This window comes from Carcharhinus amblyrhynchos, chromosome 3, assembly GCF_965287045.1.
Source record: "Carcharhinus amblyrhynchos chromosome 3, sCarAmb.v2.hapA, whole genome shotgun sequence".
Classification (NCBI taxonomy): domain Eukaryota; kingdom Metazoa; phylum Chordata; class Chondrichthyes; order Carcharhiniformes; family Carcharhinidae; genus Carcharhinus; species Carcharhinus amblyrhynchos.
Window position 1 is genome coordinate 76,915,004 of NC_137326.1, and position 26,083 is coordinate 76,941,086.

Genomic DNA, 26,083 nt, shown 5'->3' on the forward strand with positions numbered 1-26,083 from the left:
CTTTGAAGTATCGGAAAATTTGGCAGCATGTTTGATTGTTGAGGACAGCACACCTGAGCTTCATTCTTTGCTTACCTAATATCTGCACACATCTTCCCAGCGTGGGTCACTGAGTAGCGATTGAGAAGGAGAATTTTGACTGATTTTCCTCTGCCCAATCCTGACACAGCACAAAAGAACTTACATTTGTGTTGTGCCCTTTATAACTTGAGGATACCCCCTGAACACTTTGCAATTAATGAAATCCTTTTGGAATGTAGTAACTGTTTCAATGCAGAGAAATTTACGCTCCCACATATAGCATTGAGGGAAAAGATCAGATAATCTGAGTGACATTGATTGTGATATGTAACAAAGGGAGCGAAAGAACGATGAGCAAACAAACCTGCATTAATGTGGCACCTTTCACGACCTGAGCAAATACCAAAGTGCTTTACAGCCAATGAAGTGTTTTTAAAGGATTTGGCGTTGTATTGTAGAAATGTTGGTCAGTACACTGGGAGAATTCCCATGCTATTTTTTAAAACGGCTCACAACATTTACAATGCCCCCATGTATATATAAAACATGCAATTGCTTATATCAACCAAACAGCAGTAACTGCTGTTACTGCCCCCCCTCGCCTTGCCCCCCTCGCCTTGCCCCCCCTCGCCTTGCCCCCCTCGCCTTGCCCCCCCTCGCCTTGCCCCCCCTCGCCTTCCCCCCCCTCGCCTTCCCCCCCCTCGCCTTCCCCCCCCTCGCCTTCCCCCCCCTCGCCTTCCCCCCCCTCGCCTTCCCCCCCCTCGCCTTCCCCCCCCCTCGCCTTCCCCCCCCCTCGCCTTCCCCCCCCTCGCCTTCCCCCCCCCTCGCCTTCCCCCCCCCTCGCCTTCCCCCCCCCTCGCCTTCCCCCCCCCTCGCCTTCCCCCCCCCTCGCCTTCCCCCCCCTCGCCTTCCCCCCCCTCGCCTTCCCCCCCCTCGCCTTCCCCCCCCTCGCCTTCCCCCCCCTCGCCTTCCCCCCCCCTCGCCTTCCCCCCCCTCGCCTTCCCCCCCCCTCGCCTTCCCCCCCCCTCGCCTTCCCCCCCTCGCCTTCCCCCCCCTCGCCTTCCCCCCCCTCGCCTTCCCCCCCCTCGCCTTCCCCCCCTCGCCTTCCCCCCCCTCGCCTTCCCCCCCCTCGCCTTCCCCCCCCTCGCCTTCCCCCCCCTCGCCTTCCCCCCCCTCGCCTTCCCCCCCCTCGCCTTCCCCCCCCTCGCCTTCCCCCCCCTCGCCTTCCCCCCCCTCGCCTTCCCCCCCCTCGCCTTCCCCCCCCTCGCCTTCCCCCCCCTCGCCTTCCCCCCCCTCGCCTTCCCCCCCCTCGCCTTCCCCCCCTCGCCTTCCCCCCCCTCGCCTTCCCCCCCCTCGCCTTCCCCCCCCTCGCCTTCCCCCCCCTCGCCTTCCCCCCCCTCGCCTTCCCCCCCCTCGCCTTCCCCCCCCTCGCCTTCCCCCCCCTCGCCTTCCCCCCCCTCGCCTTCCCCCCCCTCGCCTTCCCCCCCCTCGCCTTCTAGACTAATTTCTTTGATTCGTTGACCACTTCTTGCACCAAGGCAACTTTTCTCGGCTGAACTGGCCAGCAGGTGACCGCTTTTCCACCAATAGCCAGTGCAGCTCTTTAGTTTATCACTGGGAAGAGGCAATTGATCTTGATTTGGTCTGCATTAGATGGGAGACTGTTTACCTATACATATGTATAACAGGAAAAGATCTTTTAGTTAACAAAGCCCACCCTTCTCTACAGATTGACAAACTCATGATTAAATTATGTATTTAAGAACATAAGAACATAAGAAATAGGAGCAGGAGTAGGCCATCTAGCCCTTTGAGCCTGCCCCGCCATTCAATAAGATCATGGCTGATCTGTTGTGGCTCAGTTCCACTTTCCCGCCCTCTCCCCATAACCCTTAATCCCCTCTCTTATCAAGAACCCATCAACCCGCTTCTTAAAAATATTTAGCGAGGCAGCCTCCACCACTTCAACGGGCAGAGAATTCCAGAGATTCACCACCCTTTGAGTGAAGAAGTTCCTCCTCAATTCCGTTCTAAACCGCCTCCCCTTTATCTTGAGGCTGTGCCCCCTAGTCCTACTGTCTTTTTTGAGCGGGAAGAGTCTCTCCACCTCTATCCTATCCATCCCATTCATCATCTTATAATATCATCTTTGTAATAGATATTTGAAGTAAATCTATTCTGAAAGATTTATACCTCTGTAGTCATATCCTGTTTCAAATATTCTGTTTCAAAAAGAAAGGTTCTTGGATTGTTTCTCACTTCCTTTTAATTATTCTCTCTGCTTTGAATGTATTTAAAGAAACAAAAGTATACAAAGCACATCAATGAGAGAGCACAGCCAGGTATTAATTCATTGCACTTTACAGATATCTGTTAATCCAGCTCCCTCAGACTGTAACACCCTGTGGATATCTTTTTTAAATTCTTTCATGGGATGTGGGTGTTGCTGGCAAGGCCAGCAATTTGTTGCCCATCTCTAATGGCTCTCAAATTGAGTGGCTTGCTAGCCCTTTTCAGAAGTCAGTTGAGAGTCAGCTACATTGCTGTGTTTCTGGAGTCACATATGGACCAGACGAGGTAAAGATGGCAGATTTCCTACCCTAAAGAACATTAAAGAACCAGATGTGTTTTTCTGATAATCGTTGAGATTCAAATTTATGTCCCCAAAGCCATAGCGTGGGCCTCTGGATTGCTAATCTGGTGACATTACCAGTACATCACCATATTATTTATGATTAACTCCTTTTAATAGCAAGAAGGAACTAGAAATATAGCAGTGGATCTGAAAGATGATGCTAAATTCTGGCATTTGATTGGTTCTGATCATGCCAGCAACAGACAACAACAATCTGTATTAAAATGAAACCTTAAATGTGAAGAAATGTCCTTGAGGCAGTTCATTGATGTTTAGCAGACGAAAATGGATGCCAAGTTAACGAAATCGATATTAAGCAGGATGATATCAGTTTTAATAGCATTCTAAATTGATTTGATTTGATTTATTATTGTCACGTATTAACATACAGTGAAGTATTGTTTCTTGCGCGCTATACAGACAAAACATACCGTTCATAGAGAACGAAACGAGAGAGTGCAGAATGTAGTGTTACAGTCATAGCTAGGGTGTAGAGAAAGATCAACTTAATGCAAGGTAAGTCCATTCAAAAGTCTGACAGCAGCAAGGAAGAAGCTGTTGGTTGGTACGTGATCTCAGACTTTTGTATCTTGCGGGAAGCGTAGACAGAGTCAATGGATGGTTTGCGTGATGGATTGGGTTACATTCACGACCTTTAGTAGATCCTTGTGGTCTTGGGCAGAGCAGGAGCCATACCAAGTGTGATACAACCAGAAAGAAAGCTTTCTATGATGCATCTGTACAAGTTGGTGGGAGTTGTAGCTGACATACCAAATTTCCTTAGTCTTTGGAGAAAGTAGAGGCGATGGTGAGGTTTTTTAACTATAATGTCAGCGTGGGGGGAGCGGGATAGGTTGTTGGTGATTTGGACACCTAAAAACTTGAAGCTCTCGACCCTTTCCACTTCGTCCCCATTGATGTAGATAGGGGCATGTTCTCCTTTATGCTTAACTCCCATGGAAAGTAGTAGGGGTGGCATTTTAGCGTCAAGTGTTCTTGGTCTGGGGAGCAGAATGGCAAGAGGAAAGTATAGTATTGGAGGGATCTGCTGAGAATGTTGAGGCACATAGCCATGTCTTTAGCTGTCGAAACTGTCATTGGAGTGGAGGGCTGTGCAGAGGGTGGGGGGACATGTGCTTAGTGCCAGAGTTGGAGGAATGGAGAGCTATAAAGGAAATGACAAGATCACAAAGGGATGAGAATTCTAAATTGAAGGTTTTGTGTGAAAAAGTCAACAAAAGCCTGGAACAAATTGGTTAGCACTGCTGCCTCACAGTGCCAGGGACCTGGGTTCAATTTCAGCCTCAGGTGATGTCTGTGTGGAGTTTGCATGTTCTCCCTGTGTCTGCATGGGCAACAAATTTTTGGATGACCTGAGGGTGGAAAGATGGCAGGCAGGTCAAAGGACATTGGAACATTTGAATATGAAGCTGGTCAAGGCACCATTATAAAGGCACCACTGTTGTTATGGGTTAGGTGGTTAAAGAGCAAGGATGTTTATATCCTTGTAGAAATTCTGCACCTTGTGCTTTGAATTTTGACCTTTTCCTCAAAAATACACACACAGCTTTATGATTGTATAGTATAGTCAGTCCATTTTAATGACCTGGCCCTACCATCTTATTACGATATAAAATCAGCTTGATATAAAATGATATTGCAGAATGAGTGGAAACAGTGCAATTCTCAGTACAATTTATTTACTTCTTGTGTTTAATTTTTATTGTTGCCTCTCAAAAGCCTGAATTCTCTCTCTCTCAGTATTGCCACTGGCTTTCGATGTGGCATAGGCACTGTTTTAATATAGATTTGATGTTTCCTGTTCTGAAGGCACTGAACATTTCTCTAGCCCAGCATTGCTGAAGTCCATTATTTATTCTGAATCCTACTAGTGAAGGATTAGATGTTCTCTGTGAGTGGGCTATAGATTGATGATGTATCCTTTGTTCTTTTATTTTTAGCAGGAAGATGCACTTTTTGCAGCCATGCCCCCTCTGTGCCCTATTGGAAGCCATCCCAAGGTCCAGAGCCCTAAACCTGTGACTGGGGGTCTTGGTGCCTTCACCAAGGTAAGAATTGAGTATCACCTGCTTCAGATAATTTTCCACTGGAGATGAGGGCCCTATAACAAACATCTTGTTTTCACTTCAAGAAGGATCTTGTTAATGTGGATATCAGTCCTGTGAATGCAGTGGCCCCAGTGTTTGTTTGCTTTTCAGTTAACCTAAACTGTTTCAGCATGAGCTGCATTAGTGAGGTGACAGATGACTCATTGCAAGGTGATTTCCTTTTCAGTGAGAGAAAACTAGAGGACCTCTATCCCAGGCCCGGGTCAGAACAATCCTCAGCTACACAGCCAAGGCTACATAGCTGAGTCTCTCACTGTTTATGGCCCACACAGTGCCCAGGGTAAGCCTTGCCCAGCCCAGGACTCGATCAGAACTACCTCACTGGCAGAGACCCTGGTAAAATTCATGTGCACTGCCAGGAGACCAAAGGGACAAGAACTTTGTTTTTTTTTACACATTTCTGATTAAGGATATTTTTTAATGCTGAGAGCAGGTAGACTAAACCAAACACTTGATGCTGATCAAGTGTGGAATTTCATGAACCTCGGGTGGTTTTGAAATATATATGAATGTATAATATGAGTCACGCAGGAAATGCATCAAGATAATAATTGATGTTGCAGGCTGTGGTAAAAGGGTGTCTAGCATGCTATCTCTGTCAGTCCTTCCCCTGATTCTCTCAGGATTATTTGTGTTCAAGTCCCTGAAGTGGGACTTGAACCCACAACCTGGAGTGCTACACACTGAGCCACGACAGACATGTGAAAATAGAGTTGCATTCATCTGGATTTTAAGAACTGTTGTTGTCCTGCTACTTTCGACCCTGTTAAAATGTTGGGGGAAAGTGAACCCGCACATCCTTCCAGCTCCCATGCACAATTTAATGTTGGGAGCAGCATTAATTGCTTTATTGTGAGACTTCTGTTGATCTCGATAGAAAGGCCTACACTTGAAAGGCGCTGGCAGAGTGATCGGACATTGTGGCACGGTGGTCAGACACAGGATACGGAGCATATTCTGAAGGCAGAGCGGTCAAATGCTAAGGAGGGGGCCTGACAATGGGGTTTTGGGGGTGGGGGAGAGGGGGTGTTGTTATGGGCTGTCAGATGCTAGGCGGGCTGGGGGAGTGGTGGAGGAGTACGTACTTGCACTTCTGCATAAAACAATTGGCCAAAAACGATAGATGCGCTTCCCGGTGCCTGCCACACTCAGACATCAAAAAAATGATGTTTTGAATTCTTGCCAACTTTCAGCTTTGTAAAACACATCTAAGGAGCTGTGTTTACAGTTCCAGGGAACTGATCTCTTCTGAGAAATTCACTGCCGACACATCTTTCTTTACCACCTAATGTACGTATTTCTTGGCCACCTGAGAAGCGGGCTGTAGAGGTAGGCCAGGATGGAAGTGGCTTATTGAAGAAGAGTGCCTAGCATTTTCCTATTTGAAGGAAAGAGTAGATGCTGCAGATCTAAAATAAAAGCAACTGGAAACTTTCAGCAGGTTAGGACAGCAACTGTGGAGAGAACAGAGCAGTCAATGTTTCAGATGAAAACCTTTCATTAGAACTGGAGGTTATTGTAAATTTACACATTTCAGAAGGAAAAAAGCAAAGAAGGGGGTAGAACATGTATACATTGTGCCGCATACTTACTGACAAATGCAGACACTGTGGCACACACTGTGGCTCTCATTCACCCTTTGCCTACACATAGGCATACATGCTCTGGCACACACACACACCCCCTTACACATGCACATTTTCGTACAACAGACATGCATGCACACAAGTGGACACAAGCACACACTAGCAAATGTAAGAGAAGGGAAAGAATTAAAATCCCAATGTAGCTTAGAGATATGTGATTTCTGTGTACTCATGAAACCTGCTTTCGTTACAGCCAAATCTAAAGGTCTGTTGAGGGTTATGTTAAGAGTGATAGTGACCATAGTGCTCCAGCTGTGCTGAAGACCTTAAATATTAGAATTGTGTTATATTCCACCATATTACGAAAGAGTGACAGAAAACTATGCCCAGCTCATGAACTTTTCAGAGCTCATGCAACAAAGCTCCAATCTATCGTGTGAAATGTCTGGCTCCCCTGTTCCCACTCTTTACAGAGCTAAGTATCGACATCCCCAACCCAACGCTTTTTAGTGTGAAATGTTTAGATCCCCCCCGCCTCACTTTGTGTCGAGCAAAATGTCCAGGTACCCTACCCCACCATGTATAGAGTGACCCCTTAGAAGTAATGAAGAGACGAAAAGACCAGAGTTTTGGCACATTGTTGGAGAAATGTGCAGTCAGGTGTAAAAACACCATGTGAAACTAAGGTAGGAAAGTTGTTAACAAGCTGTGCGTGTGACATGTTTTCTTCCGACTGAAAGACTAAAAATATTTATCTATCGTTGCAGTGACAGTAACTAGCTAATTAACAGCAATAACCATTTGAGAAACTTTAAACCACTTCCTCACTGCTGTTGACAAGTCTACCCACAGCTTTCAACACCTGTACAGTCAGGCCTTCTAATTGCCTCTGTTCTGTTCTGCTCATTCCAGACTTGGAGATAGCTGTATTGAAATTAGGCTGGATATATTTCATGTGGCTGTCGTCCCTTCATTATTTGTAAGGGTGGGGCTCTGGACACTTCAGTCTGTACATAGTGGAGTAGAGTGTCTAATCTGTTTGGCTTTATGAATAAATTATTAACGCCAGTTGTGTTTGACATCTTGTAATAGTGGTGCTTGAATGAAAGCATGCCAGAGTTGATCAGGTGCCCACAGAATCTAATGTCCCCACCCACCAACAGACACCTCAGGTATTACCCACAACTGCCAATAGTTGTGGGTATAAAAGAGTGCAATTCAGAGCAAACATTAAAGCATAGGGTGGCTTCTCTCATTGAGGCTAACAATGTGCTGCAGCCTCCCAACTTGCCAGTACCTCCTTCCAGACAGTATGAGCTCTGTCTCAATGGTAGCCTTCTTGCCACTGAGTCAGAAGATCATAGGTTCAAATGTCACTGCAGAGACCTGAACACATAATCCAGATTGGCACTCTAGTATGGTGGCGCTGTTTTGAAGAAGAGCTCGAGAGTACAATCCCCACAACTAGGCCACTAGTATCCTGGCTAATATTTATCCCTCAACCAGTACCTGAAGTAGATTCTCTAGTCACTAATGTATTACTGGTTGTGGAAGCCTGAGGTGCTCAGCTTGGTTGCCGTGCTTCCTACAATAATAACAATAAGGTGAGATGTTGGTGTTGGGGTAATGGGGCCAATAATCCAAAGGCCTAGGCTAATGCTCTCGGGACATGGGTTCAGCTCCCACTGTGAAAGTGGGTGGAATTTGAATACAGTTAATAAATCTGGAATAAAGAGCTAGTCTCGATCATAGTGACCATGGCAACTATCATCAATTGTCATAAAGACCCTTTTGGTTAACTAATGTCCTTTAGGGAAGGAAATCTACCATCCTTACGTGGTCTGGCCTAAATGTGATTCCAGGACCACAGCAATGTGGTTGACTCTTAAATGTCCCCTGAAATCACGAGTATGTCATGCACTTCAAAGGCAATTAGGGATGGGCAACAAACTCTGGCCCTGCCAGAATTTTAAAAAATGACACTTCAGGAATACTGCAATGGCTGTTTAGGACTCCGGAATGTTCTAAGGTTTTGAAAGGCTCCATATTAATGCAAGCTTTCCTTAACACTTGGCAATGGTGATACAGAGTGGTTAATGGCATCATCCTCCTCTCAACCATTCATGCAGTATACCACCAGTAGGAGACGTGCAAGAGGAGCGCAGATGTCTTGAAGGATCGAAGGAGATTACAGAGATAAGGAGGAGTGAGGGAATGCAGGGTTTTAAAAACAAGGATGAATATTTTAAATATCAAGATTTTGCCAGATTGGGAACACTGTAGCTCAGTGTGCTGGGCTGCACAGTCACTCATCTGGAACTGCCTGAGTAGGAGGCCAATTGCTGATGCTCAAAGAGGATAGAGATCCACACAATTGGACTCCGCCTAATTTTCCTTTAGTAAAATGCCCCAGGGCTAGATGCTCATAGAGTTTTTTGGCAGAAGAAAATTATTCCCATGTTCTTCTGGATTAGAGTTTACAGTTTTTCAAACTTGTCTACATGCAGGATACAGTACTCCCACCTCCCATGGCTCTAATATGTGAAGACTGACTTGTCATTTAAAACTGTGTAATCCCTACAGTGCAGAAAGAGGCAATCTGGTCCATCAAGTCTGCACTGACTCTCTGAAAGCCTTCGCCTCCGTCCTATCCCTATAACCCATTTACCAGTTACCTAACCTGCACATCTTTGGACTGCGGGAGGAAATCAGTAATGCTACTGACTGTGCCAACATGCTGCCGTGTGAGTAGTGCAAGTGGGACAATGCCAGATATTCTGAAGGAATAGAATAATCTATTACTGTTCAAGGTTCAAATTCATTGGTCACTCATTTCAACCTCAGATGATGCTGAGTATTATAATGTAGTCCAATCGTACTGAGTATTGAGAATTTATGACCTTCATTTGCCCGTGATCTTGCCTTTGCATGAGGCTGACCTCAGCCAACGCTGCACAATAATGTATCAACAAAACAGTCCTCCTATTCACATTACAGCCACCCAGAATTAATTGATGCCACCCACCTGAATACGGGTTTTGCGGTTGGCCTTCCTGTTGAATGGTTGAATGGATTGTTTGAAATGAATGTGTGTTGCAATAGAAACTTGATCTTCCGCCTGTGAACACTTCATGCTCCAGTGTATAGCTGACTGGGGAGAGAATGGAATGATCAGTGGCAGTGCAGAGAGCAGTGCTTGTGGTATTGGGAAAGGCGGGAGTTGTGGCACCCATCTAATTGCTGAGCTACAGTGTTCCCAATCTGGCAAAGTCTTGAAATTTAAAATGTTCATCCTTGTTTTTAAATCCCTCCATTCCCTCACTCCTCCTTATCTCTGTAATCTCCTTCGACCCTTCAAGACATCTGCGCTCCTCTTGCACGTCTCTGATTTTATTCATTCCATCACTGATGGCTGCACTTCAGTTGCCAAGACTCATGCTCTTGTAATCTCTCTGCCTGCTTAAAACTTGGCTGTTTGACAAAGCTTCAGTCAGCTATGTCCTAATAGTTCCTTATGAGGTTTGGTGTCAAATTTTGTAAGTGCTTGTGAAATGCATACATCGAAGGTGCAATAGAAATGTATGTTGTCGAATGGGAGTGCGTTCGTGCTGAAGATAGTGGAAGCCTCATTGAGTGAGAATGCAATGGCGCTTGATGTGGGTGCCCCGCAGCGCAGCGGCGCTTGATGTGGGTGCCCCGCAGCGCAGTGGCGCTTGATGTGGGTGCCCCGCAGCGCAGCGGCGCTCGATGTGGGTGCCCCGCAGCGCAGCGGCGCTCGATGTGGGTGCCCCGCAGCGCAGCGGCGCTCATGATTATTATTATTATTTATTATTATCGTCACAAGTAGGCTTACATTAACACTGCAATTAAGTTGTTGTGAGAATTCCCTAGTCATAACACTCTGGCGCCTATTCAGGTACACTGAGGGACAATTTATCATGGCCAGTGCATCTAACCAGCACTTTTGGTCTGTAGGAGAAAATTGGAACAGCAGGAGGAAACTCACGCAGACACGGGAAAAATGTGCAAACTCCACACAGACAGTGACCAAAGCTAATTCTGCGATACAGTTAAAAAAGGAAATACACAGCAAATTTGTCAGGAAAACATAAACAAACTGATCCCTGTTTTAAATTGGACTCTATTCTAAGAATTCAGTGGGAGGCTTCAGTTCTTAGTAAAACATTGCATGTTCGTCAGACAACCTGATATTCTGGTTCCTTAACCCGAGTAAACAGTAATGAAATTTAGCAAAACTGGATAAGAACTTTACATGCTAGACAGGCTGAAATTGGTCTTAAGATTAATATTGATAAACTTACCAGCTTGTCAATGCCATCTGACCACTACCTTCACAGGGATCTATCACAGGGTTATTTGTTTAAGGCATTTAGTCCCTTTTCGGATCCAAATCTCTGTCCTTTTTTAAATTTATTCATGGGACATGGGTGTCACTGGCTGGCCAGCAATTATTGCCCATCCCTAGTTTCCCTCGACTTTTGTAGCAATTGATACAATTGAGTAGCTTGCTAGGCCATTTCAGAGGGTAGTTGAGAATTAATACGAGTCTTTCATTCCAACCATTATCTTGCAAATTGAGTTTGTGTCTATATATGCCCTGTTTGTAAACACATGTCCTCACTTACCTGAAGAAGGAACAACACTCAAAGTTTTTGCTACCAAATAAACCTGTTGGACTTTAACCTGGTGTTTTGGACTCCCTACTGTGCTTATCCAGTCCAACACCGATATCTCCACATTATGGTAATGGAACAGTGCTGAGAATCTGCTGCATTGTTGAAGGTGCCATCCTTGGGATAAGACTTTAAACTGAAACCGATCTGAAGTCTTCCAGTTCTTCTGTTAAAGATCCCACAGCACTTTTCAAAAGCAATGAAGAACATTCTACACTGTCTTGGCCAACATTTATTTGTCCTTCAGGCAGTGGCACTATTTGCTCATTATTCATCTCGCTTCTGTTTGTGTGATCCATTTCCCCTCTCATATTTCTGCTTTGCAATAGTGTCTACAATTCAGAATAAGTCACTGAGTGGCAAGTTTTAAGAGGTGATGAGACATGATAATGTGCAGATAAATGAATGAGGATTTCATTCAGGAAGATGGTGGTGTAGTTATAATGGACTAACAACTCAAAGGCTCAGGCCCTGGGGATATGGGGCTCAATCCTACCATGGTAGCTGGTGGAATTTAAATTCAATTAATAAATCTGGTGTATAAAAACTAGTTTCAGTAACGGTCACCATGTATCTATTACTGTTGAAAAAACCCATCTGGTTCACTAATGTCCTTTAGGGAAGGAAATCTGCCATCCTAACTGCCTGGTCTACATGTGACTCCAGACCCACAGCAATGTAGTTGACTTTTAGCTGCCCTCCAAAATGATGGAGCAGGCCACTCATTTCAAGGACAATTAGGTGGCACTCACATCCCATGAAAAGAAATACAGAGAAAAGAAACTGGCATTCAATGACCTCCACTGCCAACACTTGCTCGATTATTATGATTCCTTTTACTCTCACTGTTGGGTAGATTTCAGTGTTTGGAGTGTTTGCCTCGCTTAAATCTGATCGCTGGGCTTCAAACATCTCACTGGCCTCCTGAGGCAATTCATCCATTTTTGGCTGGGAAAATCAACCAATTGGGATGGTCTGGAGAAAGGGGATGGAGTCTAAGCTGAGAAGAGTGAGTGTGGAGGTCAGCAGCAGCTACATTTCATTTTGTTGAAAGGGCCCACAAAAGCAGAGAAATATTAGGAACAGAAGTTGAACATTCAACTGCTCAAAGTTGCTTTGTTGTTCAGTTCTATCATGGCAGATTGGAAATTAACTCTACCCACTTTGCATTTTTACTGTTCCGGTCCCAACAAAACTAATTGGAAGCTTCGCTTCTCAGCTTCTTGCTGAATTCATTACCAATGAAGTTTAGGGAGCATATAAAATTGTGATTGTCTCCCACCATTTTGGAATTGCTGTGAAGTGGCAGATCAGAATCTTAACAACAATTTCTATCACTAATGAACACAAGCACTGTTCTTCCTGCTGTCTCCATTAGCTAAAGCAATATGGAACTGAAATATTAACATCCATGGTTGTACAGTCAGGTTTGCTTCAAGTTCATTTACATTCAATGAAAATGCTTATTTTGTTTGATGCCAGTTTCCTCCTTCCACCAAACTTGATTTACATAGAATATGTGGAACAGAAACTGGCTGTTTTATCCAACCGTTCTGATTGATTGCTGATGCTCCATCGAAAACTCCTTCCAGCTCTCCTCATCGAACCTTTTCAGCAGTATTTTCTGTTCCCCTTCCACCCATGTATTTAGCAATCTTCCCCTGAATTTCATTACCTTACTGAGAGTTGCTTAAGAGCTGGCTAGGGTGAACGTTGGTCCTTTAGAGGATGAGAAAGGGGACCTAGTGGTAGGGGATGGGGATATGGCTAAGGTCTTGAATAACTTTTTTGTTTCTGTCTTCACGGAGGAGGACGTGAATAATTTGCCGGGTGTTAGCGATGGAAAGGTGGTAGGACTGGAGGGTCTTAATGACATTACTGTTACTAGAGAGGTGGTGCGCGACAGACTGGAGGGGCTGATTGTGGACAAGTCCCCAGGACCGGATGGAATGCATCCGAGGGTTCTGAAAGAAATGGCGGAGGTGATAGTGGATGCCTTGGTGGTTATTTTCCAGACGTCGCTGGATTCCGGGGAAGTGCCGGAGGATTGGAAAACGGCTAATGTTACGCCGTTGTTTAAGAAGGGTGCCAGGCAAAAGGCGGGGAATTACAGGCCGGTTAGTTTAACGTCTGTGGTAGGTAAAATGTTAGAATCCGTCATTAAGGAGGAAATTGCGAGGCATCTTGAAGGGAATTGCTTGATAGGGCAGACGCAACACGGTTTCATTAAAGGGAAGTCGTGTCTGACAAATTTACTGGAGTTCTATGAGGATGTGTCTAGGGCGGTGGATAGAGGAGAGCCGGTGGATGTGGTCTTTCTGGATTTTCAGAAGGCGTTTGATAAGGTACCTCACAAGAGGTTACTGCAGAAGGTCAGAGGACATGGAGTTGGGGGTAGGGTGTTAGCGTGGATAGAGGATTGGTTGTCAAATAGGAGGCAGAGAGTGGGGGTCAATGGGTGCTATTCGGATTGGCGGTTGGTGACTAGTGGGGTGCCCCAGGGGTCGGTGCTGGGGCCTCAGCTATTTACCATTTATATAGATGATCTGGAGGAGGGAACCGAGTGTAGGGTGTCGAAATTTGCTGATGACACCAAGATTGGGGGAAAGGCAAATTGTGCGGAGGGTGTGGAGAGTCTGCAGAAGGATCTAGATAGGCTGGGCGAATGGGCCAGGAAATGGCAAATGGAATTTGATGTTGGCAAGTGTGAGGTGGTCCACTTTGGTGGGAAGAATGGTAGGAAGGACTATTGCTTACGTGGCGAAAAACTGCAGCAGGCGACGGTGCAGAGGGACCTCGGGGTCCTTGTGCATGAGTCGCAGAAACCCAGCCTGCAGGTGCAGCGGGTGGTCAGGGGGGCGAATGGGATGCTGGCCTTCATGGCGAGGGGGATTGAATGTAGAAGTGGGGAGGTCTTGCTGCAGCTGTGTGGGGCATTGGTGGGGCCGCGGCTGGAGTACTGTGTGCAGTTTTGGGCGCCGCACCTGCGCAAGGATATTTTGGCCCTGGAGGGAGTGCAGAGGAGGTTTACTAGGCTGATACCGGAGTTGAGGGGGTTGAGCTATGAGGAGAGGCTGAATAAACTAGGCTTGTACTCGTTAGAGTTTAGAAGAATGAGGGGAGATCTCATTGAGACGTATAAGATGATGAATGGGATGGATAGGATAGAGGTGGAAAGACTCTTCCCGCTCAAAAAAGACAGTAGGACTAGGGGGCACAGCCTCAAGATAAAGGGGGGGCGGTTCAGAACGGAGTTGAGGAGGAACTTCTTCACTCAAAGGGTGGTGAATCTCTGGAATTCTCTGCCCGTTGAAGTGGTGGAGGCTGCCTCGCTAAATATTTTTAAGAAGCGGGTTGATGGGTTTTTGATAAGAGAGGGGATTAAGGGTTATGGGGAGAGGGCGGGAAAGTGGAACTGAGCCACGACAGATCAGCCATGATCTTATTGAATGGCGGGGCAGGCTCGAAGGGCCAGATGGCCTACTCCTGCTCCTATTTCTTATGTTCTTATGTTCTTAAGTGCCAGCTACTCTTCAATACCTCGCCCAAAGTGGCTACGTGAGCCTGATTAGTGAGTATCAGTAAATGGGTTATTCAGCAACAAGAGAAGTCATATTCAGTCTCGATCTTCTCCCCATCTGATATCTGTGTGCCCATTTTCAAGCAAGAGTTACTTACTACAGCTGGGAATGCTGGCTGCACTTCCTCCCCCACATAGATAGAATAGAATCCCTCCAGTGCAGAAAGAAGCCATTTGGCCCAACGAGTCTGCGTCGACCACAATCCCTCCTAGGCCTTATCCACATAACCCCAGGTATTTATCCTGAAAATTTCCCTGACACTAAGGGTTAATTTATCATGGCAATCAGCCTAATCCACACATCTTTGGATTGTGGGAGGAGACCACAGCACCTAGAGGAAACCTGCACAGACACGGGGAGAACATGCAAATTCCACACAGACAGTGACCCAAGTTGGGAATTGAAACCAGGTCCCTGTCGCATTGAGGCAACAGTGCTAACCATTGTGTCACCATACCATCCATTGGAAGTTTGGACATTTTGCAGTACTGCTCTGATTGGGACATTCATGCCTGTGTGGCATGGCATCATAATGGGCCTGGGCCATTTACCCTCATACTGAAAACTGAAAGGTACCCTGTTCCTTCACATAAAAAAAATGGGCAGGTGTGCGTGGTAAAGCAGTGCAACACGTTGATCAAAAAGCCATGAGTGATTCTGGACTTCAGCAACAACTCTGATGTAAAACTGCACCTAAATGTATGACTGAACTGTCAGTATAACAATGTGTAGGCTGGCTGCCTCTGTGCTATCCAGTTTCTGATTCAGTGAACTGTCAACTTGGTACAGCTGTTCTCCTGAGTCAAAGCATTAAGACTGCAAACTTTCAGCATATCATACAATTTTGATTTGAATGTTTCCAGAACCCAATGGCAAAGTGTTAAAATTAGAATCAGGCCATTTGGAATAATATTTGGAAATTAACTTTGGCACAAAGGGTGGTGGATATCTGATTCTTAGGCCCTGTAAAAGAAAGGCCCTGAAATGATTGGAATTTTTAAGATTGAGATCAATAATTTTTTTTGTTTGGTGAGGGTAACAAGGGATACAGTTCGAAATTGGATAACTGGAATTGAGGTACCAATTAACCATGAACGGTGGAATAGGCTCAAGGAGCTGACAGGCCTTATGATTGTTTCATTAACCCAGGCCTTCCTGTGTCAACAAGGTGAAAAATGAACTTGCATTTATATAGCTCCTGTCGCAACTTCATGGCATTAAATCAAATGTTTGAAGTTAAATCACTGTTGTAACGTAGAAAGTGTGACAGCCAATGCATGCACAGCACAAGTAGTGATGAAATACACAATCAGATCATTTGTTCTGGTGATGTTGATTTAGGGATGTAAATTTACCAGGAGACCAGGAAGAATTCTCCTGCTGTTTGAAATGAAGCCATGCGATCTTTTACATCCACATGAGAAGCAAACAGAACCTCGGTCTGTTATCTTATCGGAAATGTGGTATCGCTGATAATGCAGCGCTCTCAATACTGACGAGGTGTAGTACAAGACAGAGTGGCAGAAACATCGAGAGATAAAAATTCATGTTTGATTCTCCACATCCAGCTATAACCTTGATGCAAGCTCCATGGAAACATCAGAGAAAAGGGAATAAATTGACGTATTTATGCACATTTCGGCATCGTAGTTTACCTTAGGAAATCAAGGAGCTCATGTGGACAGTACTGGGCCAGTGCTTTAGCAACAGGTACATCTACCGTATCTGAGCAAAGGTTACTGTCTCTTTGGTGATTGAAGGGTTAATATGCATGTTTATGTTTTGAAAGCGAGTCAGTATGAAAGTTTACATGGAAGATGGAAGCTCAATATCCTGGCTAATGTTTATCTGTGATGTGGAGATGTCGGTGTTGGACTTGGGTAAGCATAGTAAGAAGTCTCACAACATCTGATGAAGGAGCGAGATTTCGAAAATTTGTGCTTCCAAATAAACCTGTTGGACTTTAACCTGGTGTTGTGAGACTTCTCACAATGTTTATCTGCACAGCTTCAAGTGTGGCAGCTCCACCCTGTGGAGTTTGGTAGCACTGTGATGGCAAACCAAACTGATAAACAAGGAACTATAATTTTACCCACCCCCTTGACAACTCATTTCATTAAAGAACAAGTTACAGCATAATCTGAGGAATTTGAATCCTCATTCTACATTTTTGTCTGGCACATGCTGTGTAGGTATTCGGTGATGGAAAGCAGATCTTGCACTTGACGTTTTAGCATGCATGTTTATGTTTTGAAAACTGTGTGAAAGTCCGTGTGAAGGATGGAAGCTCAATATCCTTCTTCTTCACAGTTAACATGTTCTTCACTTTTCTGCTGTCTGCAGATTTTGATTTTATATGTTAATAGCCTAAACCTTCCGCTTGGCCTTTTTTAAAAAATTGAATTCCATGTTGTGCCTTCACTACTAGCAGGAATAGGTTTGGTTTTGTACCATAATTATCTTCCATTTGAAAATTTCTTTTTGTCTCTTATTCCCAATTTTTTTTCTCTATTTCTTTGAAGAAATAGGAAAAAAACTATTTTTCTTTGTTTCTGGGGATGCTAGGCAAGGCCAGACCTAGTTCCATCCTTGAGAAATTGGGGCAGACTGTCTCCTTGAACTGTTACAGTCCTTGTGGAGATGAGTGGATTCGGTCTTAATTGAATTTGCATTATCTTTGTTCTCTCTTTCCATTTTGATCCTTCTTCTTCAGGGAGCATGTCCTGAGAGGGTGTTGGCAACCATGGACTTCCATTGGAATGATCCATGATTACGCTAGGCAAATACTTTAGTGATTTGCTGTTGCCTTTTGCAGTATGGCTAATCAGGAAACACTGCTGCTCTTACTGCCTAATTTCAGGCGTATTGGAAGGATTTACGGGCTGATTATCAACCTGTATATCCAAGAATATAAACATATCTTCCATGGCTACCAAGTCCTGAAATGGAGCTTGAACCTAGAGCTTCTGGCCCAGAAGTAGGGATGATGGCAAACCAAACTGATAAATACAGAACTATAATTTTACCTGCCCCCTCGACAAGATCTTTAATCTTGATGTTAAACCAAATTATCTAATGGTTGCTGTTTCCTAGATCTTTCGCTCCCCTTACATTAGCACTTGCTGCAGTTATTACAGACAAGTTGGTCACATAATTGGCAAATAAATGTCAATATAGATGAGTGTGAAGCACAGGAAAGAAATAAGACTACACTTTGCTTGGGAATAAATATTTAAATGAGCTAGAGGAACTGAGGAATCAGTTGCACAAACCATTGACAGCAGTGACATGGGTTATCAGGCCATAAAAATAGTAAACAAAGCACTGGAATTCATTTTTAGCAGGATACCAGGAACAGTTTAGTTCTCCATGTTATAGAAAGGGAATAGAGGCACAGGAGAAGGTTACATGGAGGATTGATAAGAATGATACCAGAAGTGAGAGCATTTTACCAGTTAGGATTCTATTGAAAGACATGACCTGATAGAGGTTTTTAAAATTATGAAATTTTGATTCAGAAGGAGAAAGAGTAGAGAAGATGTTTCCAATTGTGAAGAGACCAGCACCAAGGGCAATAAAGATCAGTTATTCACTAATAAATCCTGTTTGGAATTTGGGAACGTAGTTAGAATGTGGAAGTTGCTGCCACAACGATTAGTTGAGATGTTTAGCATGGGTATGTTTAAAGGGAATCTTGATAAACATGAGGGAGAAGGCAGCAGAAGTGTATATTGACAGGAATGAAAATGGGTAGAAGGAAACTTGTGTGGACATAAAAACCACCATGAAGTTGTCAGTCAAAGTGCCTATTATATGCTACAAAAACTTTGTAACCCTTACAATATCTATTTAACTCACTTCATTCCTTTGATGTTCCACTTGCTCGCATTACCTACTGGCCTGATGGTTTTCTGGATCTAGATCCAGTTCTACTTCTTTCTTTGTTGGACACAAAATGTATTGATTGAGAGCATTGTAGAAACTTCTCTGCTCTTCAGGTTACTTCCATCCCAGTTTATCTTTAGATAATAATGTCATTCATTAGTCTAACCCTGATACTGCTGTATTTTTCTTTTAATTTGTCTACATACCTCTTTTCCTCATGTGACCCACCCCAAAATAGCAACAACTGGCTGTCGTAACAGGATTCTTGGGGTTTCTTTTGTTACTAGTTTTATTCCAATGCCAATTCTCTAGTCATTATTGCTTCCAGATTCTCTGTGCTGCTGCACAACTCCCACCCTTGCCCAAGTGTGTCATCCAGATGTCCACATTCTTTGGGAGTGAAACTAGATATTAAGTGTTGGGAGGTACCACAGCCAAGCTTGACCTTGTCCTCTCCAAATTACAACATTCATACATAGTTTTTGCCCAGGACTGGGGAGTGTGATTGATTCAAGTCTGTGGTGCTGAAGCCAATTACAATGCCCCTTCTGCAATTACAGTTGAGATTTGTTCATTTCTGTACAGGCTGAGGATCAAACCGTGGGGCTTTAACCTGCTAACATCCCTGCTAGACTCAGATATAAACTCCCCTGGTGAGCTCAGTCAGTGGGCAGGAACTTTGGTTTTGGAGCTTCCTTTGTCAGAAGTGAGACAAGAATGAGTTCTTACTTCAGTGGGAAAGGGCCATTGTTCCATTACTGAATTGTACTAGCTCTGTATGTTCCAGGCAAATTAGGGAATTTTATCTTCTGTATGGAAACAGGTTGTTTGTGGTACTGATAATAACTGGTTCCTTCTGACTTGCTAAGGTAAGAAAGAACAAATTTTGAATTTTTATAACATCTTTAATAACCTTAGTACATCCCAAAAGATTTCACTGCCAATGAAGCATTTTGAAGTGTTGGACTGTGGGAAACACAGTAATCAATTTGTATCAGCAAGATGCCACAACTATGTGATAATGGCCAGATAATCCATTTTAGTGACAATGGTTGAGAGATGGGATGATTATATATGTTTTTTAATATGTAGTTTATACATATGTATATAATCCTAATTGACCAGGGTACCAACCAGTCTCCTTCATAACAGTGCCACAAAATATTTTATGCCTGCCTGAGAGCATAGGTGGGACCTTGGTTTAATGTCTCTTTTAAAACACATTTGAGCAGTACTGCATGGAGTGAGGCTTGAATCCACAATTTTCTGATGCATGGGCGAGAGTGTGTTTTGTTTTGATGCAACAGAGTAATTATTAAGTTATCCTTTCACAATGGAACAACTGGGGGTGTGTGTCAAAATAATAAACACTCACCAGATAATGATGATTTGTTAATTATTCTGGGAAAAAAGGATTTACTCTTTCAAAATCCTTTTGCATCTATCACCTGTTTTCATTTTCCTTTGCCCAGTTTCAAGTGCATAGTGACACATCTTGTTTGCATTTTTAATTTTAGCCATTCTTCCCAGCTGCAATATTTTCATATTTTACTGGGTCCTTCTGTTTAAAATGAAATATTTTAAAATGGAGCATGTGTTTGAACTTCGGTCATTGAACTAACCTGGCTATGTTCAATACTAACTCACAAGCACAGGCCAGTATCAACCTTGTGCAAGCAGTGTTGTCCTGTGCCAGAAGGGTCATGGATTCAGGTCCCAATTTTGAGTACACAGTCTAGGTTGACAAATGCAGTACCAAGTACTGCATGGCCTAAATTGCCATTGTTTGGATGAACTGCTAAACCAAAGCCTTGTCTAGCTGCTCAAGAGGTCGCTGCTTAAAAATAAAGGGTCATCCATTTAAGACAGATGAGGAGAAAGTTTTTCTCTTGGGGATGGTGGGGGTGTGGTGATTGTGAATCTTTGGACTGCCCTTCCTCAGAAGGCAATGGAAGTGGATGTTCTGAACATTTTTATGACCAAAGTAGATAGATTCTTGATTAACAAGGGGGCTGAAAAATTATTGGAGGTAGGCAGGCATGTGAGGTTGTAGTTACAGTAAGATCAATCATCATCTTATTAAATGTCGGAACTGGCTTGAGGGGCTGAATGGCCTATTTCTCTTCTTTCATAAGTTCGTATCCCTCATCACCGTTTAAAGAGCAAGCTTTTATTCCAGTGTCCTGGAAGTAAAACAACTAAAAACAAAATAGCGGATATTTATTCCATTACTGTGGGATCTTGTAACTTGAAAATTGGCTGCTGCTTTTGTCCACATGGCAATGGTGCCAACACTTCAGAGGTAATTTCTTGGCTATGAAGCATTTGGGACATCTTGAGTGTGCAAAAGGTGCTACATAAATGCATTTTAAAAATGTTCTCATAACAGTTAAATGGCTCTTAACTTGAATTGCTAGTCATTGTGAATTATATGGAGCATTACAGTCTTTTCTCTTAACACCTGTCTGCATATTGGATGCTCTGAGGATGGTTATATGGCTGATATTGGATTGGAGAGGAGAGTTGAGAAAGTGAGGGGCTAAAATTGAGAGATTCCAGAAAGCTGGCACACTCCTTAATGGAAACTTAATGAATAGTTCAAATGCATGCCTCGCTTTGTGTTCCTGACAGCCGTAGCAGTATACTTAAAGGGTTTCTGGTTGTCCTTTATAGGTCATTATCAAGCAGGAACCAGGCGAGTCAGTGGGCCAGCAGCCGGGGGTCACAGCTGTATCCACACAGCAGGCCGTGCAGCAGTTTGTGACTGTGAAGGGCGGCCAGGTGATTGCAGTCTCCCCCCAGAAACACAGCAGCGGACTTGGGACAGGAGCCACCCAGACAAAGGTAGGGATTTTTGGAGGTGACTTTTTGTGAAACAGCAATGAGCAAGCTACAGAGAAGGCCTGGCGGGCATTGCAAGAGAGTAGATAGGTTATCACAGAGTAGTGTGTTCAATGCCATCACTGACACTTAATGCAGTTCAGTATCCTAGAGCTTAGAGGCTGTTTCACTTCTAATGTTACATGTCGGTTGAGCTAGAAGGAATATGCCATAATATACACGAGACACCTGTAAACAGGTACAATTCCAGAACAGACTTCCAGTAAAATCAATACTCAAGACCCAGATGTGGATAACTATGCGGCCTTTAGATTTGGCTGGTGCTTTGATAGCTCTGATAACCTCATGCACACACTATGGGTGGGATCTTTCCCCACTGCAGGTTCCCCAGTAGCAAAGGGTGTGTAGACCAGGAAACCCTGTTGATAGCTGTGGAACTGGAAAATCCTGCCAGTGGCCAATTTCAGCCACCTCTGCTGCTGGAAAACATGTCATGGAGGTGCGTTGGAAATGCTGCCCAGTATTTCTTCAAAGATAACGTTAGCTAGGATTCCTGTTCATGAGCGCTATCTAGCGATCTTCTCAGCTGGAAAATAGACACACGTGTATGCCAGGTGGGGACTGATTCAGGCTTTGCTTTGATGGCCTTTGTGGTCTGATAGCCTGCTGAAACTCACTGCTTATACATCAAATATTGCCGCTTCTGGGCAAGGCATTAGAGGCTGTTTGGAACCTGTGGAACCAGTAGCCCCAACAAGATCAACCTGCAGGAGAGAAGAAGGTAAATTAAAACAGAAGCAAAGAGCAAGGTCAAGGGAAGCTCCTCCTGATCATCCTGTACTTACCTCTCTACTCTGTAAATGGTGCAAATCCTTACAGCACTGAATCTCTCCCCTAAATACGCGATCTTCTGAGAGAGGCAGAAAAATAAACATGGAAAAAATCCCAAGACCAATTTAGGGAAACATCTGGGAATTTCTTTCTCGGACCGCAAGAGTAATTGAGCAACCCTCCAAGAGATTGTATTAATTCAGAGCAATAATCCAAGCTAGGCCTTACCTACCTCAATGTGATATGTTTTCTACTCTTAGGAACTCCCCAGTCCCCTTTTAGAAAGACACAATCTAATTGAAAAGTCAATTACTCTCTGTGGCTCATTTCTAACTTAAATTTTTGCTATCATATTTCATTAATATGCCCTTTTGCATTCACATCCCTATTTAAATCAAGTAAGCTATCCAGTATTAAATTAACGTTGCCCAGCAGTTTCAATTTTAATAACACAGTAACATTTGCTTGCCCGCAGGTGGTTGGGATTCCAGTAGGTTCAACCTTACAGCCAGTGGTGAAGCAGGCGGTGGCACTCAGTGGTGGGCAGATAATTGTTGCCAAACCAGGCACCACCATTGCTCGGGCCGTCGGACAGAAGCAGATTGTGGCACAGGGAGTGGCGAAGGCTGTGGTGAGCGGAGCAAGTGGGACCATCGTTGCTCAGCCTGTGCAGGCGGTCACCAAGGCTCAGAGTTCATCCACTGTCCAAAAATCAGGCTCGCAAGGCTCAGGTAGGGAGAGATGCTTGCCTTTGCTTCTGAAGCAACGAATCTCAGAGATGGATTTTAAACAGCTTTGCTCCTTCTGATTGGACAATTGGGACATTCGCGATGACAAATTCTACTGCAATGAGTATCTTTGTTGGTGAAACTGTTGGACTGGGAACCAGGATTGTATCCAGTGGCTGTTGGATGTTGACTGTACTTTCTACTGATTGAGTTGTGCCGGTTAGGTTATCCCTATGGTTTATATGGTGAAACTGCACAGGAATTCTATCTCTCCACACACACAGGCCAGAGTTTTTCAGCTGTTCCTGCCAGCAGGAATTTGTGGGCCTGCTGATGGTGAATCCCTGCAGCAGGATGCATAAAATGGGAAGCCCCATCGACAGTGGCGGAACCAGAAGATCCTACTGTTGGCCAATGGTGGGCCACCTTCTGCGGAGGTACAGAAAATCCTGCCTACAATAACTAAAAAAGTAAAGTGCAAAACCATGAGGAGTCATTTTGATTTTGTGAGATATAGTAAAACAGGCCAAATTGATTCAGCCGACCATTGTGTACCTTCCCAATTTTCAAGACAATTGAATTCAAATTCAGGAAGATCGTGGCTGATTCAATATTGCTTATTTTACATCTTTCCCCAAGTCATAATTATCCTATCTGGGTGTCATATTTATTATATTTTGCAGTTCAGTCTGCAGGCTAGTGTTTGAACTTGATCTTGATAAAATCCCTTTAAAATGAAGGCTGGACTCGGACTGAGAAAACATCTTTGCGTTCTCTGAGTTTCTGTGTTTGGACCAGTAACCCTGGTGGGATGTGGCAAAATATTTGTAACCATTCAAGTTTTTAGTTCACAACGCAGTGGCTCAGTGGTTAGCACTGCTGCCTCACAGCGCCTGGGACCCGGGTTTGACTAAATCGCTGTCAGTGCAGAGTCGGCATGTTTTCCCTGTGTCTGTGTGCGTTTCCTCCAGGTGCTCCAGTTTCCTCTCATAGTCCAAAGATGTGCTAGTTAGATGCATTGTCCATGCTAAATTGCCCCTTAGTGTCATGGGGATTAAGAGGCTAAATACATGGGGTTACGGAGATAGGACCTGGGTGGAATTGGTGTCAGTGCAGACTCGAAGGGCCAAATGGCCTCCTTCTGTATTGTAGGGATTCTGTGATTCTATCTACCCTGACAGAAGGAGAGACCTGCAGAAAAGCTCATTACACCTGATCTGAATTAAATAACACCATCGACTGCCATTCCATCCAGTGCTGGCCTGAGAACATTAGGCACGGAAAGGCAATCAATTGAAGGGCTATTGGGCGAGATTGGGGGAGCAGGACAAATAAGATGGCTCTTGCAGAACTGGCACAGTCTCGATGGACTGAATGGGCCTTTTCTGTGTGGTATGATTCCATGATAAATGTTTTTTTAAAAATTACCAGCATTGCTCCCAGGCCAGAGAGCTAACAACCTTGTTCTGCTATGGTCATTTGAGCTTCGCAGCACTATCTGCCCCCCCATTCCTACATACCTTCCAAGCCTCTTGAAGTAGGCAGGCAATCAGTAAGTTATTGTAACCTTGGGAAAATGAGTTTCAGTGGTGACCAGAATTCTACATCCTCTGCTGCTTTGGTGGGAACCACCTGGCTGATGTCTCTAAGTACCATACTCTAGAGGGACATGCCAGACAAGGCCTCAAGTGGTTTCTCTGTGAAGCAGCTGCTAATTACACCTGAGATTAGCTGCTGTACATTGGTGTTTGTGACATGTATTTTAGTTTCATTTATATCAGTGTTGAAAGGTTTAGATTTAGCTCAGCATTTTAAGCTGTTTGCGAATTCTGTTTGAGCCTGTCTGATTTAAATGAGAAGATTTAACAGAACATATGATCCGAAAGTAAAAATTATATCTCAGTTACAGGAAGACATATCCATGTGGTAGAGTTTGTGGATTCAGAAAGTGCTGTCGAAGGAACCTTAGCGGGTTACTGCAGTGCATCTTGTTGACATACTGTTGTGCTGGTGATGGTGGGAGTGACTTTTTAAGCTGATGTTGTCAATGTGGTGCTGATCAAGAGGGCTGAATTGTCCTGAATGATATTGTGTCCTTGAGTGTTTTTGGAGCTGCACTCGTCCCCTCCATATCACATACTGAACAAAGCAAAGGCTATGACAACATTCTAGCAATAATACTGAAGACTTGTTCTCCAGAGCTGGCTGTGCCTGAACCAAGCTGTTCCAGTACAGCTACAACACTGGCAACTACTCAATAATGTGAGAAATGGCCAGATTATTCTCAATCATCAGCAAGTGTTATAGGCAGTGCTATCAACAGTTCTTAGTTTGGGTTCCACCAATGCCACTTGGCTCCAGATTTCATTGTTGTTGTTGTTGTTTGTCCATCGTCATAGATGAGGACCTCGACACCATTAGTCATTTTGAGGCTAGTTGTGGTGTGTCCAAAGATGACTGATCAGGCCAATTCGAGAACAGAATGTCCTGGCACATATTGGATAGACTTGTGTAGACACTAGTTGTTGTGCTGGTTGCTCTGGATTTGCGCAGCTCGCGCTTAAGTTGTGGTTCAGCAATGCACCTTGCTTCGTGACCTTGACAGCCTTTGTGGATGAGGCAGCGCCAGGTAGGGCGGCTTTGTGCCAGTGTTTCCCAGGTGGTCGTGTCAATGTCAAGCGACTTCAGGGAGGCTTTCAGTGTATCTTTGAAACGTTTCTTCTGCCCTCCATGCGAGCATCTTCCAACAGAGAGTTCCCCAAAAAAGAGCTGCTTGGGTATGCGCTTGTCTGACAAACAGATGACATGACCTGCCCTCCAGTTCTGCGGTCTCATCAGCACTGTGTGGACTGATGGTAGACTTGCTCTAGAGAGAACTTCAGTGTCTGGTACTTTGTCTTGCCATCCGATGTATAATATTCTGTGAAGACAAGTCATGTGGAAATGATTGAGCTGTCTTGCATGCCTTCGATACACAATCCACGTTTCACAGGCGTACAGGAGGGTAGTGAGTACCATGGCGCGGTACACCTTCAGCTTTGTTGCTGGGCTGATTCCTCGATGTTCCCATACAGTGGAGTGCAGTCTACCAAAAGCAGAACTTGCCTTTGCTATTCTGCAGTTAACTTCTGTATCAATAGTCACTGCTTGGG

At 44.4% G+C, this 26,083-nt stretch overlaps 1 protein-coding gene across 6 annotated transcripts in view; it reads left to right on the forward strand.

Annotated features, from left to right (window-relative positions):
• yeats2 (YEATS domain containing 2) overlaps positions 1 to 26,083 on the forward strand; it is a 141,910-nt gene that overhangs the window by 50,132 nt on the left and 65,695 nt on the right. For all 6 annotated transcript variants that reach the window (XM_080185391.1, XM_080185393.1, XM_080185394.1 and 3 more), the window contains 3 exons: positions 4,618 to 4,725; positions 21,205 to 21,375; positions 22,679 to 22,934. In XM_080185391.1, coding sequence (XP_080041517.1) covers positions 4,618 to 4,725; positions 21,205 to 21,375; positions 22,679 to 22,934 — 535 coding nt within the window. The remainder of the gene's footprint in view (positions 1 to 4,617; positions 4,726 to 21,204; positions 21,376 to 22,678; positions 22,935 to 26,083) is intronic.